Below are 15,514 nucleotides of genomic sequence, written 5' to 3'. Positions count from 1 at the left end.
GTCGGAATTTATTACTGTAGAATGCAACTTGCTCATAGACACACAGCAGTGGATACGTCAGCCTACATAGACACAAGGCACAAAATTTAAACAGTCCGCTGAGTGAGATCACAACCATTGGCAAACCACCAGTCCTGTAGTATTCTGTAGTATTTTAACGACACCATTATTTTAACGAACACCCAAACGAACAACTCATTTTCAATACACTGAAAAACTAATGAGATTTTCTTTAATCTGTAGTTATTTTCAGATGCCTTTGGTTGAAAAATGCTCATGATCTTTGTCCAAAAAGGACCAACCAAGATCAGGGATCCAAGGTGTGTTGCTTGCATCGATTAGGTCCAAAATGCTCGGAACTTTTCCTCACAGTTTTCCGGCACATTGCACAGTAGTGTTTTTGGCAAGCCCAGCAGAAGATGTGATTGTTATTACCAACCTGTTTATTTGTTCATAGACAAGAAAAAAAAATCATCACCAGTTGATTTGTTAAAATATGAAATACCGAATTAAGAGAAAAGGTGACTTCAAAAGAAATAGTCCAATATTAATATGCAGAGGTCGTATTGCAGAATTTCTTAGTTTAAACTAAAATGAGCAACTTCGATCATGTGATTTTATAAAAATGAGTAGAGAGTTCTGCATGAGAGCAACGATACCATGATGGTTATACCACATATTGATACAACATGATCCTAGACATGGTGATTAAGCAACAAATGATGGTGTAAATGTAATAAACGTGTGTAAAAAGCTGCCATCAGAAACCCATCTGACGTCGTAGCAACAGCTGTCTTGAAGCAGGAGCTGAAACATGTAGGTGGATTATTTACATGCGGCAATCAAGTTTCTTGTTCTACAAATGTACAAATTACATGACTACCAATGAATGCAAAAACAGGAAGAATATGCTCAACCGCATTAATCAATATGACAGTTTTTTAAGTTTTAAAATGCATCAAAAGTTAAAACAAAGCAATAACTCTGATGTGAAAAACTATATCACTAATTTTCTCACATGCAGTATGATTATATTTTTCATGCACATCATGGATTTATCTCCAAGTAAAAAGCTACATCACAGCGAAAAGCTGGACAGACAAAAAAAAAAAACCATTGCTACGTTAGAGGTATTTAATAGGATTGCTTGCTTTGGAGAGAGTCAAGATGTCCCCCTCTTGAATCTTAGGCTCACCTTTGGATTTACTTGACGACAAGTAGGACATGGATGACCAACATTTGGATATAATTCAGCTCGTATCTGGCCAACCACCTGCCTTGGATTCATCTGAATTTCCCAGCGTTCAATCTCTTCACGGGGGAACAGTTCACACCCTTCCCTACAATATTAACAACTTTGTCACTGTTTCGAACTGACCACAAAGCATAACCATGTAAGTCATCCTAATTTACGACAATTAAGTCACCTGAAATGGTCATAACCATCAATAGCCTTGTTACAGCGGTAGCAGAAATACTGCCCACAGTTCTGGCACACCATCTTGTTACATCCTTCAGTCCTTGAGATTGCCATCTTGCAAGACGGACATTGCTTAGCATCACGAAGGGCTTCCTTGACACTGAGGATCTCATTTATCATCTCACGCTCCATGTGTAACTGGTTTCGTGAAAGATTAGATGAATTCTGGCGTGCCTGGAACAAAAACATGCCAAACAATCTCATTATAGAAAAAAATATATCATTGAAGAAATGAGTTTTTAACTAGAGTCAACACATTTTTATATTGGGATTGCCGAAAATTTATCATCACACAAAATAAGAAAATTTCAGAGTCAATATAGCAAAAACCCAACTTTCTATTGTGGATAAGAAAATACCCATGAATGGTCTGAGTTGGTCTTCTTTAGGAAAATAACCATTCTAAAAACCGAAACCAAAACCAAGTAAATTCTACACGTTGAATGCTGGCCTCTCTTTCAGATAAATTCAGGTACCTACCTGTATGGTGCACACAAACCTCTTTTTACACCACCAAAGTAGAAGAAAAAACAATATCTCACGCTCCAACTTATTTCAGATGATAAATGAACCCGTGACTCAGTTGGCAAGAATCTCGAGTCACAGGAACCTGAGAGCCATATCAAGTGCAATCCATTATCATTTTCTCCAACAATAACCCTCATAACTTACTAGCACAACTTCCTGTGTGGATCTAATGATGTGATGTCATCATTAGATGTCAGATATTTCCCTAAAGAATCCCAGATGTTCCCATATGGCACAACACATTTGTATAGGTAATCCATGTGGGGTGCCAATGATTGCCCCAATGCTCTTTACTGTGACCTGATAAACCTACCAACAGTCTAAGAACTTGTATGTGAAAATTTTAATTTCAGGTCATCAGTAAGAGATCGAACAGGTCATATATAAGCCCTTCACTTTCTTATTTCTTAATGTGTGACTATTGGGAAGCCATGATAATAACATGGGCTGCATATCTTGTTGAAGGATTGGCAACCTGTAGAGAGTGGAAACCTTATTGTTGTCTGAAGAGAACATATACCATAGTCGATTTTCCATACAGATTTTCCTTTGCTGCAACTCAGACAGTGAATAATCTTAAACCCCAATTTGTCTGCGATTTCATGTCATACCAATTGGACAGGAACTTTTTTAGTCTAGGTGAACAAGACCCCTGCCAACATGGGGTTCGGTAAGCATCAATATATGCAACCTTACCCCTCCTAGGTTATTTCCATGACTCAAAACCATATCTCCTAGATCGCAAAAGTGCAACCTTACACCATATTGCAAATTAACTTCCTATTAGAAAAAAGAAAAAATTGCGAGAATTATGGCTGCTAAATGTCTTGCATAGATTTCTTGTTGCAATAGTTTAACTTTAGAGTAGGCATATGTCCAGGAATCGATCTCCACAGGAACCTAAAAATCCTCCAGATGAATATTTCTATGAAAGATTTTTGGTAAAGGTTTCTGTACTGGCTTTCAACCATTTTGGACATGTAACATGATACAACTTAGATCACACGTGAATTTATCTAGTAATACAGCAAAATCAAATAATAGCCTGCTGCATTTGGTACCTGCAAAATTTGTAGCTTTACTTCCAGTGTCATACACTCCACTCCTACATGACGACGTTCTCTGCAAAGGGAGCAAAAGCTGAAGAAACATTTTGAACACTGAGCATGATGCTCCTCATCTTCCAAGCATGCCGTTTCACATCTAGGACAGTAGGCTACATCAGTCATTGAGTCCAATGTCTTCTGCAACACTAATGATTCCCATCGTTTATAGGCTTCACTTCCAAGTAGTCGTTTCAGTAAGCCAGGTGGAACAAAACCACCACATCTATCAGTAGGACACAGCAACTTGGTTACAGTGCCCTCCATCACATGCATATTGGAGTAGGTTTCCAAACATTTCCAGCAAAAGAAATGTTGACAAGGAAGTTTGATAAAACTTGTACCTAATGAAGCATGTAAAAGATCATAAAAGGGTATTTAATGCGAGAAAAATCTTGATAGTACCAAAAACATTTTGATTGATGATATCTTTAAGAAGAATGCAAAACAAAAAGTATTTATACATAATAAGATATATGCATAAAAATAAAGATTTAAGTATTCATAACTGAACTAAGGATAGTATTTTTACATAACTTAATGATGATAAAATATCCATGTAGCTAACCTTAAATAACTGAGGCATTATGGCATGTTCTAGACATATGACTATAGGTATTTCTAACTAAAACAAATTCGATAAAAAAATTACCATTTAAAGAGAGAAAAAGCATCACAAGCCATTATCACACCTATAAATGATGTATCTTTTGTGTGTGAAGTTAAAATGCTAAATTGTAATAGTGGTTGGTATCATGGCCGACAAATAGGAGGTGTTTCTACGAAACATTAAGATTCTTGATGGTCTAGATGAGAATGCAATGACCTAGAACTCAAGTAGTTCATTCACTCTTAAGTACCTAGGAAAAATCTGGTCATTAGGTAAATATGCTTGTTCACATTGGAATTTTGCTTCAAAGTAAATGGTAGGTAAATCATCAATAAAACAAATTCTTCATTATCAAGTTTTTCAAGCCTATTTTTGTAATAGAAAAAAAAGTGTTTGATCCATTGCACAAGGCAGAACTTCCACCAATGTAGAGTATGAGGAGGGTTAATATATGTAGTATTTCCCTTGCAAGCAAGGAGCTTGTCTATGCAATTTGAACCTTAGTCGCCTAGACCGTAAAGAAGCAAACTTACTCTGACAAGTGACAACAACAAATACTGTCCTGCATCGCAGGAAATTATTATAAAATTCTGCCATGGTAAGGTTAAAGATGATAACCGACTAAAATTTAGGAGAAGACTGATGTGTTAAGAGACAAAGGCGTCTTATGTCCAAATGGAGGTAACTTGTGGACATCAATAGGGAAGAATCGGAAGACTCCTAAACTGATTAGGAAGGATCCAAAAAAGACAAGGCACTATAGGACATTAATTCTAAGTCAATTAGGACATGACTGTGAACCCAAGAAGCAACAGGATCACAATAAAAAGGAAAGTAAAGCAGTTCTTGTAGCAATGCAGGAACTCTTGCAAAGTGCTGGATACTGCAGTATAAAAATAATTGGATTATTTTTAATGTGTTTTTCATGTAATAAGATATCCTAGACTACATTGGAATCCTAATATGATTAATACAGAATACGAGTATCCTTCTATGTATGACTCACTGTAGGCCTCTAAGCCATACTAAACTATTGCTCTTTCCCTTTTTGCATTAATAAAGAAGTTGATTGTAATCCTAGTTGATAGTTCACATGGGAAGCTTCTAGATCCCCTTAAATCAAACCAAATCTATTATGTAACAGTATCTTTCTATTGATTAGTAGGATAAGTACAATTAAAATAGTACGTGTCAGCAGTGATGAAATATCATGTGGTAAGAAGAAACTATGCCGAAAAACTGAACACTAGATATTAGAAGGTAAAAACAAATTGAGAAAGCCCATTGACAAAGTTTGTGCATAGGTACATGAGTGAGCAATTAAAAAAAAACAGTACCTAAGAGTCTAATTGACTGGTTTAAGGATACATCTTGGAGTCACTGGATCTTTCGAGTAATATTATCAAAACTAACTTGGAATTCAGTTTACCATGTCTTCTCTTCTCTGTAATAGGAAATGTAGTACTATTCTGACTATATAAATGATGAACTAATTCTACAAGCAGTCATTTGTTACTGAAGCTTGGCGGGCAATCTGTTCTGTTGGCTAACTTCTAATGAAGTGGACATTCCTAACCATCTAATTCGTACGAGAGGAATCAGACTGATATGAATAATATGTAAATATAATGAGAAAGACACTGAAAGGCTTGGCAAGTCAAGCTTTCAATCTTGCAGTAAACAGAGATGTATAGTGGATAGGCTTTTCTCCAAGCATGACAGGATCTTATCACTCTAGTATTCACTCTGGCAAATCGTTTACAAGACTACCTTAGTTTTGAGCTGCATGGAGCTTATTTATGGATATTAATCACAAGTAGATACACAGATGCACAAGAAGAAGAGCATTTAAAGCTTTTCTGGTCGATCTCTCACATCCTTGTTTGTTATCTCATAGGAAATAGTGCATCTAACTCTTTTGAGAAGTTTAAGATATGTTTGAGGTTGGTTCTGTATTGTTACTAAGCTATTATCATAGGCAGCTTCCTGTCAGAAGCCATCCTTATTATGCTATATATATCGAGGAGGCGAGGACATTTATCAATTCAAGTTCCCCTGCCAAGCATTAAAGGACAGCCCAGTTCATGATAGCTCCCACCAATACATGGTCTTGCGAGGGTTAATATATGCAGCCTTAACCTTAGAGGTAGAGAAGTTATTTACACATTTCAAACCCTCTGCGTGATAGTTTATTAACTTAGATGAAATATAAGGGACTAATGGTGGTTCAATATAGCAATTGTAAGGGATGAAATATAGCATAGCTATTAGAATACAAATGAGTGCTGAATAATTAAAAAACAAAATGGCATCCATAGGTTACCATAAAGTGAGATAGGAATGAAACGTACCTAGGAGCAGCATCACGATCTTTTGAATAGATGGCTGTGATTGAGTTCTATATCAAGAAGGTCTAAACTCAAGTTAATGGATCAGTTATCTCATCAGGTCGAATCGTGATATATTAAGTCCTCAACATGATAAATAGAAGAGACTGATTAGCAATTGGGACTTCAAATGAAAATTGAGATCTTACCAAATGCAAAATTTTGGTACAGCATGAATCATGACAGGGCTCAAAGATTTGTAATTTTGAATCAACGAGTCTAGGAGGTTCCCATAAGAGAGGGTGAGAAAAGAAGCTTATACGACTATTTTGAAATAGTATGCATTTATCTTTTGGTTATCAATTGAAAAGCTATAAGGCAATTATTATATTGACCAAAATTTGCACAGCCAAGAATGTGTAGAACAACTGAAATACTAGGAGATGCACTCGCAAGAATCACATTGAACAGAATAATACTAAACTAACTGCATTAACTAGCATATAGGACTTTTAAGGATTTAAATTCATATATGGGATATAAACTACTAAACAAGCATACATTTTGGATGTTAAAAAAAATCATAACATTCAAGGGAAGGAGCTACTTTAATTTACCTGCATATTCGGTGAAGCAGATAATACACTGATGAAGATTGTTAAGAAAAGATTGATGGCGTTTCTCCTGATCATAATTGATCATAGAGGAAATGATAAAATCCGGTCGGGCATTTCCAAAATCGGCACGGATATCTTTCACATCTTGCATGTCATATCGATCCAGCATTACACCACTATCAAACCCAAGGTAAGAAAGAGAATAATTTTGTAGCCAATCTACCCACTGATATGTAATTTCTTGTCCTGGTTGCTCCATCCATATGGCATCCAGCTTATGACAAAGACTGGAAATTTTTTCGGAGTTCAACCAATCTACTGTGATGGTAAAGTAGGGGGGATGATGACTTGGATATGATTTAGGCAGTAAACACGTCAACAGTAGTGGAGGCAAATATTGAACATTGAAAGTGTACAAAAATTCATGAGAATCATCACTTTTTGTCCTCCCATTTAGACTTCTGGACCCAGATTTTACCTTAGTGGTAGACGATTGGAGCATTGCAGATACATTGATGCAGTCAGGGAGATCGTACTCCATGCGTACCTACCCCAAAGACATCAGGTAATCAACCACCTAGTGTTATAGTTTATACAATTGCACACAAGAAGATCAGTGTTAATTAAACAAACCTGGAAAAATCTTAAACCCTCTTTTTTATCAAAGCTCAAAACATTGTCCCCATATATTGCTTCGAGAGCCAACACCTGCATATCAGAGACCAACTGTGACTAAAAACAAATTTTAACCTAAGTAACTTCTTTTCTCATGAACACACATTATGCCAAGAATGATTATGTCCGTCTTCCAAATGCTATTCAATTCTTTGATAAAAGCAAGGTTTGATGTACTGAAGTATAACGCTCGGTACGAGCGGTACATACCGGTCCAATAGAGGATCGGTACGGGTGGTATGTTGGTACACCCTAGTGTACCGTGTATCGATAGGCTCGATACAGCTTGGTATGTACCATACCAATAGTTGGTCGATACACCAATACGGACCGATAATGCAAACCATGGATAAAGAATATTTTGCTATATAAGACCAAAAAGCAACTAAAATACTGCATCTTTGGAAATATCTGTTTAACTGCATAAAGAATTTTGAAGAAACTATTTACATGTAAAATATAGTGAGAGCTCATGTAAAACAAATGAGGGATGGTTATCATTAGAATCAACATCATAGAGCATAAAGAATTTTAAAGAAACTATTCAATTTGGTGCACGTCGAAGTTAGTATTATATTCTTTTTTTTGCCTTTCTTACTTTCCTCTTTTTTCTCATTTAAGTACTTGAGTTATCATCTGATTTACATATCCTATTGATCTTTTATATATGTTTGTGGTTGTTACTTATGATTTTGTAGAAAGTCCAAACTACAGACGAGCAATCATCATCACGCACGTTATGTAGCATTGTGGTAGTAATCCTATTCCCATTACTTACTGTTCATTCTGTTTCCTCCTAGGAAGTTCTTCTAGCAACTACACTCTTAATCACAAGTTAAATGGTGGATAACCCTTTTGTGGTCTTTTAGTAAATAAAGTGCCTCTCATCATTACCAGTTGTCACAATGAATCAATGTAGCCCAAAAGCCAACTCACTGGAGGCATGAAAGGCATTGGTCTTATCTAGGCCTGCAACGTGAGATGTGTAAAAATTGCTACTTGAAGCCCTCACTTCTAAAATAAATCTCTGGAACAATAATTTATTTAATGTTATATGATGTTTTTGTAAAAATAATTGATGTATAGGCATATGACAGAGTGTATGTGTAAGGTTGTTGGCCGATGCTCTTCTACTAAGTGTTCTGTGGTGTGTTTGCAACGAACAAGGTAGACGGAAAATCCAAGGTGATGTAAAAGCTATGGGCCTTGGATGTTCTTTACAGCAATGGCTTCAGATTCTTGACAAGGTTAATCTAGACCTTGTAAGGTGGCTGCATTGCAATATTATCTTGCCTCCGAGGTCTTATTCACTAAAACCCTGTGGCCAGTAAGTTTCACGTGAATGTGGCAGTGCAATTCCACACTCTTATTTGGTATAGTATTTCTTAAAAGTCTAAGATAACATGCTAGTGAAAGAGATAACTAATTTAATGAAATAAAAGTGAAAAGGCAAGGGAGTAGAAGACTGGATTGGAAGAAGAAAACTAGAATCTGGACAAAACACCCAGAGGTTGGATGAGACAGGCTTTATTCCATTTTCTATTAGTTCAAAATAATTTGAACTAACTAAAGATCTTATCTTATCATTCTTTTAGATAATGATAAAAGAAGTAAACCTACACAAATACAACATCCAACAGACAAATTTCCTAACCTCAGACAAATTTAAAAATTTGACTCATCCTAGACTGGAATGCATCATAATAGGATCACTAGACAAACAAATTAAAAAACATAACTCCTAGATTGGAATGCATGATATAGGATTTCCTAGACTCGAACAAATTAAAAAACCTGATCTTCATACATTTGGATCCATCATAACAGGCATCCAATCTGATATTATTTTCTAATTTATCATGTGACATAGGCCAAATGACATTGTAACATGGAGCTAGCTAGTCATTGCTATGTCGATTACTACTAAGTCTTGATATTACCCTTTTTTGTTATTTTCAAAATCCAAATATATCGAGCTACATACTTAGGAGATGTTGTTCAGCGCATATAGCAAGAATGATGACCATGAAAAATCTCAAACCAATTTCTAGTGACCCAGTCAAGTACAATCACTGATCTTGCTAAGTGTTTCCCTTAAGAAGCATGTTCTTACCCACATACTAGAAGCTGCATGCTTAATGCTAATGTTTGGTTAGCAGAGGCAACTCTAATCAAGGCAAATGGTGGGTCTTACTGCCATTATTGCCACTAATATTTATGTGAGATTCCTGTTCCAGTAAATTAACACTTGATATCGGTGTTTAAAAGACATGTATTCTTCAAATTTGTACTGAGTTACTAAAATGATGGTATCTTGAGAATTATTAAAGTAAAGGTTCCTTTTTTGCTTTCAGTGTCCCCATAGAAGCCCCCACAACAGCTGCCCTAGTGTCCAATAAAGCTCACAATTTCTAATTGGATTAAAGAAGTGTCAGTTTCTTATTTTCTGGTGACCACAAGACACAAAGTCTCACCACTATGAATGACAGTTTTCATCAGTGAAACAATCGCTTTAAGAACAACATCACTAATTTGCCAACATTGAATACGAACTAATTTTGTATACAGTTTTCACCAGTAGTAAACTAAATTCCAGAGACTTGACAAAGATTACTTCTCTTATAATTAATAAACAAGTATCACATAGACATGCCATCTAAATAATCTTCACAAAATTTAGAAGGTGACCACAAAATGATTTTCTTGAGGAACCCCCTTGCCATTGGCAGGTGCTAGAAAGTTCGAAAGAAAGTTACGATAAATGGAGATCATCCCATTACGTTTGTCAAGCAGTGACAGAGCAACGTGAGGTAATTTGACCCAAACAACGCCCTTAAAGCCCTTTCCACTCCATAGATATGGACACATACCTTTCCCACTCTTCACATGACACCTCTTACTGTGTAACTTTGCCCCCCCACCCAGCCACCAACAGTTATAAAATGCCTTTAAAACGTACACAACAAATGTGAGGTCGCTATTCAAGATGCCTAAAATAGCGAAGGGAACCAAAGTGAAAAGCTATCAATCTCACCTTGCCACTGGTAATACAACCATGCAAGTAATGATTTTCGCCAGTTTCTCCCCCCAAACTAGCAATTAGTCCTCCTTGATAAGATCCCCACCCACATCCTAAACTATGTCAAGAATGGTCAGATCATCTCATTCTTGTCCCTACACGGAATTATTGTTCAAGAAAAGGACCACAAATTATCAAGAACTTAATCCAACCAACGAGTCACGAATTCTTTAGCTAGGACAAGAAGAGAAGTCCAAAGAAATTACCTCATCCTCCTGCATCTGGTCATTGGCCCGTATCTGTTCTTCCGATAACTCGGGTTCCTCTCCACTAATCCTCAGCTCATCCAATCTCCCGATTGCCGCTTCGAGATATTTGAGATCGTCCGTGGCACCCATCGCGGATGGATCGCCGGATTCGTCTCTCTGATGTTCACGATCGGATCCGACCGCAATTCTTGATTCTTGGACGGAGCCGACGGGATCTGGGGTGGGGTTCGAGGTTTGGGACGCAGAGGAGGTCGCTGTGGGTTCTTCCCGTCTCGGTTTCGGCACCCATCTGACGGCGGAGGATGACATGGCTCTCTCTGTCTCTGGGATACGGTTCGCTTCCACGAGCTTGCGAACGGACGCAGCGTCGCCGCCTCGGGAGAGTCGAGTTCTTGATCCCAACCGTGGGAAGAACCGTCACGGAACCGTCGTAAACGCTCAAATGGTTGGTGTGGGGGGTGGGTAGGTACGGTCACCTGCGGTGCGTGAACACAGACAGAGTGGTGGTGAAGGTTTGTTATCGGAACGGGGAAAGCATGTATAAATTTTGTGGCTTACCGCCATTTCACTCGATGAAGTCTTTTATGGGTGTCGGAGGACAGGAAACAATAAATTGGTAAATACTCGCTCGAAGCTTAAACAAGATCATCAAAATTCATAAATTTATGGATTACATGAGGGTAACAAATTGCTAAAATTGATATGTTTCGATATGTTTTAAGTTGAAAAATATATTAAAAAAATCTTCTCGAGGAGATGATGTGATCGTGACTCAAGGATTATTCGTCAAAGATTATATTATGGCATTTTCTGTAAAATCTCTTTAGCGATCAAGTTAGAAAGCTTTTATTCGTTTAGAATATTATGAGTCGGTCCATAATAATATAATATTTATTTTATAATACAATAAAATATATATAAGAAGGTTGGTTGGATTTTATAATAATCGATTTAATGAGATGATATTTCTTTTTGATGTAACGTGGATGAAGTATGTCAAATCGAATATTTGTCATCTCGAAGTTGATAGGGCACATCCGGTATGTTGAGTCTGATGAAAATAATATATAAAGAGGATATTTTTAAACATCTAAAAAATTTTGGATGCTATAGACGTATCATTTGATATACTTTTTAGCAAGTGTATAAAAGGAATATTATTTTTTAATTATTTCTCGATGGATGTATCTTTATTGAATATATCATGTATAAAGAGATGTTTATGATATGGTTGGCCACTAATGTAACCGGCTTCAATGCAACCAATCCAAAGTTATCATTGACTTGTCAACATGATTGTTTCGAGGGCTCGACCATTGTGAAGGTGTGGTCCTGAGAAAGTGATCATGTTGACAATATGACCAACTTAAGAAAATAAGAGACTTCAAAGAGTCCTCATTTTTAGAAAATAATTATCATGATGTTGAAAGATCTAAATGACTTGATAGTGTGATTGTCTTGAGGAAGTTCATCTCAACAATGAAACTGGCTTGTAGTAGCAATGGTCCTGAGAGACTAAGCCATAAATCATAAGGTTATTCATGATTGGTTTACTTCTTACTATTTGGTTGTATTTCTTTCTTCCTTACATAAGGGTTTTAATTATATTTAATTAGTTCATAAATGATCTAAAACTATCAAAGGAATCATAATGAACTAAAGCTATTAATGGATGGATGAATCAACACAAATAAGTGTGAATCGACTAGTTGCTTGGTCTCATTGGACAACTTCATAAAGTAGTTAGCTAAAATTTCTTCATCCTCTTCTTCAGACATTAATTTTTGATAGAGTATTCAAATTCTTCCACTAACTACACAAAGGATATGATTGGAGGGGGTATATTGCAAGAGTTGTTGGAACTTAATGGGAGAAAACTCAAATTCCCTTCACTATTCAGATACTTCAATCCCATCTCTACAGTTGAGGAACTTCTTCCACCACACTCTTACTCTCCCCTAAACAATTTTATTAAAAGGTTAAGAAGTAATATTAGCTTAGGTACATTTATTTATGTTTTATTAATAATAATTATTAATTTGGACCATAAATGGTAATCACATTTGATGCGTTGTAAATTATTACCATTCAAATCTTATTTAATTTTGGTTCCATCCATTTATTAAGTGGATGTGAAAATATATTTCTGCATATCAATAAAATTTGATTCTATAATTCTATTTTTTAGATTTTAAATTAATAAATCTATTAATTATTTTTATTGTAAAAACTGATAATATATAGTTGACTGTCTTACTAAAGGCTTAAATAGGATTAAGGTCATAGTGTCATCATATTGAAGGAGGTTCAATATGATAATAACAAGTTGATTGGTTAGCTAAGAAGTACGATGGTTAGCACTTTAGTATTTTTTACGAAATATAACTCTACATATATCTCTGATAGGGGCTCTCCTATATAAGAGAATTGGTTACGACTAGAGATCATTATTGGGCCATTACTCGACCGTCACAAATATGTATTTCATACTATGTATAAGTTAGTTGAAGTTTGGGTTGGAAGGAATATAGTTCAAGATTTTGTTCACTTTGTTTTCTTCAAATAAAAACTTTACTAAATAAGATTAAGTCTTTGAAAAATACCTCATTGACTACATAGTACATACACCAACAGCAATTTTTTTTATAATTTTATTTATTTATTTATTTATTTATTTATTTAATTGGCAATGAGAAACTTCTTTTGCTCTCCCCTCAAGAATCTTTTTAAAAGATTAAGAAGCAAAGTTGGCCTATCATTTGCATGTATTTATCTGAGTTTAATGAGTTAGATTTAGGTGAATGTTTGGGCATGACATATATTAGATAATTATAAAATTATTCATTTATCCTTGCTATAGTAATCAACACTACTACATAAGTACTACTCACACAGTGCACCATTTGGGAGCATGTAGTTGCATTATCATGAAATTCTATCAAAAATTATGAGAAAAATAGAGAAAGAGAAGACAAAGAAAAGAGAGAAGTTTTTTATTTTCTTGGTTCCTTTTTGTTTTTCTTTCACTGTTAATGGGAAACAGTTTTGAATTTTTCATAATTGTACTCATAGAAAAATCATCATAATTATATCTCGAGTGATTCCACGATAACACGATACTTGTACGAGGTCGAGGATTACACTTAGCATAATGCTTGCACACCTTCGGGTTCCTCTTTTAAACTTTTTATTTTAATTTCTATATATTTAAATATATTTTTAATTTAATTGAAAGTTATTTTAGTATTATTACTCTAACACTACGATCATTCCCTTATATTTTCTTGTAGTATGATTGAAAAAACATGACACATTATGGTATTAGAAGTGGTGTATAAGGTCATTTATGTTTTGTTCTTATATCAAAGACTTGATTATTGAGTGAAGAAAGTCGTCTAAATCCACTTGATCATATCTTTATATTATTCATGTAAGATAGAAACAGTTAAAATTAAATTGGATTGATTTCTCGTGGAAGTGATTGTGACTTAATTGAATTGATTGACGGTATTAACAAATATGAAGTTCTCTATAGTGATTGGAATTGGTTCTAAGGACAACGGGAACTTATGGTTGATGAGCAATTGGATGTTGTGCTACCACCAATTTTGTCGATTATGAGAGAAGGGGATGATGGTTTGCATCATCCAAGTTAGGGTGTGGACCTATTAGTTGAGATAGCTTTAGTAGGTGCTTAGAAAAGATAATTCATGATCGTTCTAGAATTTATTGGTTGTATGGATCATATATGCTCGTGTAATGAAGAATGAGAATCTCTTCATTAACATTCAACATTTTCTTTTGGGATATCTTGGATTTGATTTTCCTATGATATTATCTCGAAATGTTCTGTTTCTAGCTTTAATATGTTATAATCAATTTAGATCATCAATGTCAAATATCTAAAAAAGATGAAAACAAAATTTAAAATAATGTAATTATAATTGTAGTGGAATTGTTCGTCTATCTCATATTCAATATCGACTAGGGTGCATTGAGCAAAACCTCTCTGATGATCAAGTTTATTTTAGATATTAAAAAATCCATAAGAGTTCAATATTTATTTAATAAAATCAAAATATAAATATAAATAAAAAGGTTGTCTTATATAGTGTCAATCTTGTAACTGTCTTTAATGAGAAAATATTTTCTAATGTCATATAACATATCAAGTACCTTGTTTGTCATTTCTAAAAGTATACCTAATGTGCATTGAATAGATTCCATTTGTCTCGATTAATGAAAACTATTAGATATCAAAACTATAATAATCTTTTAGTTAAACATCAAATTAGCTAAAGTATAGACATTGGATAAGAAAGTCGATGAAAAAAAAAAAGGTTGTGATAGGGAATATGTTGGTGTCTCAACCTACCAGTTGGCCACCACCAAGGCATTGAGGTGAGCAGAGCAAAGCTTGGATCATCCTTTCCCTATAGCAAACGAGAGGGTGATAATCTATCGTCCCAACAGATCGTAACCTAAGGGAAGCAATACGGATCAACTGTCGAGGGCAGTAGCTCTTAGCGACAAAACCTTCATGTGCCCTCCTTGGTCGGCTCGCGTAGACAACGACCATCTGACTATCCTTAACAGTCGCTAAGACTGACAAGCGATGCCCCTATAATCATTTTTCACTGACGACATGCCATAGGAGACTGTATGGACCAACCATCAACATAAATACTCCATAAAAGGACATATGGGCTAGTCCCCATTAGTCGTCAGTCCCCCTCCGTTGATTGCCCAAGTATAAAAGTTCGTCCAAAGAGGGCGCTACTAGTTTCTGGTTAATGACCCCTGACTCTTACCTTTAGGATCGAATGCAAGGTACCTGTATCGTCCTTGTTGAGGCCTTCCTAAGCCTCATGCATTAGGTATAGATG

General features: G+C 35.5%; 1 protein-coding gene across 1 annotated transcript; it reads right to left on the bottom strand.

Annotated features, from left to right (window-relative positions):
- Positions 1-82: 82 nt before the first annotated feature.
- On the bottom strand, positions 83-11,144 carry LOC135673731 (uncharacterized). The gene is made up of 7 exons (XM_065182975.1): positions 10,626-11,144; positions 7,299-7,373; positions 6,666-7,212; positions 3,070-3,455; positions 1,428-1,654; positions 1,196-1,340; positions 83-439 (listed from the first exon to the last, which is right to left on the bottom strand). The coding sequence occupies exons 1-7, from the start codon at positions 10,935-10,937 to the stop codon at positions 308-310; spliced, it is 1,824 nt and encodes a 607-aa protein (XP_065039047.1). The 5' UTR covers positions 10,938-11,144; the 3' UTR covers positions 83-307.
- Between the last annotated feature and the right edge of the window lie 4,370 nt (positions 11,145-15,514).

This window comes from Musa acuminata, chromosome BXJ1-5, assembly GCF_036884655.1.
Source record: "Musa acuminata AAA Group cultivar baxijiao chromosome BXJ1-5, Cavendish_Baxijiao_AAA, whole genome shotgun sequence".
In the NCBI taxonomy this organism is placed as follows: domain Eukaryota; kingdom Viridiplantae; phylum Streptophyta; class Magnoliopsida; order Zingiberales; family Musaceae; genus Musa; species Musa acuminata.
Note: the sequence above shows the minus strand (reverse complement) of the source record. Positions and strands in the feature narration are given on the sequence as shown.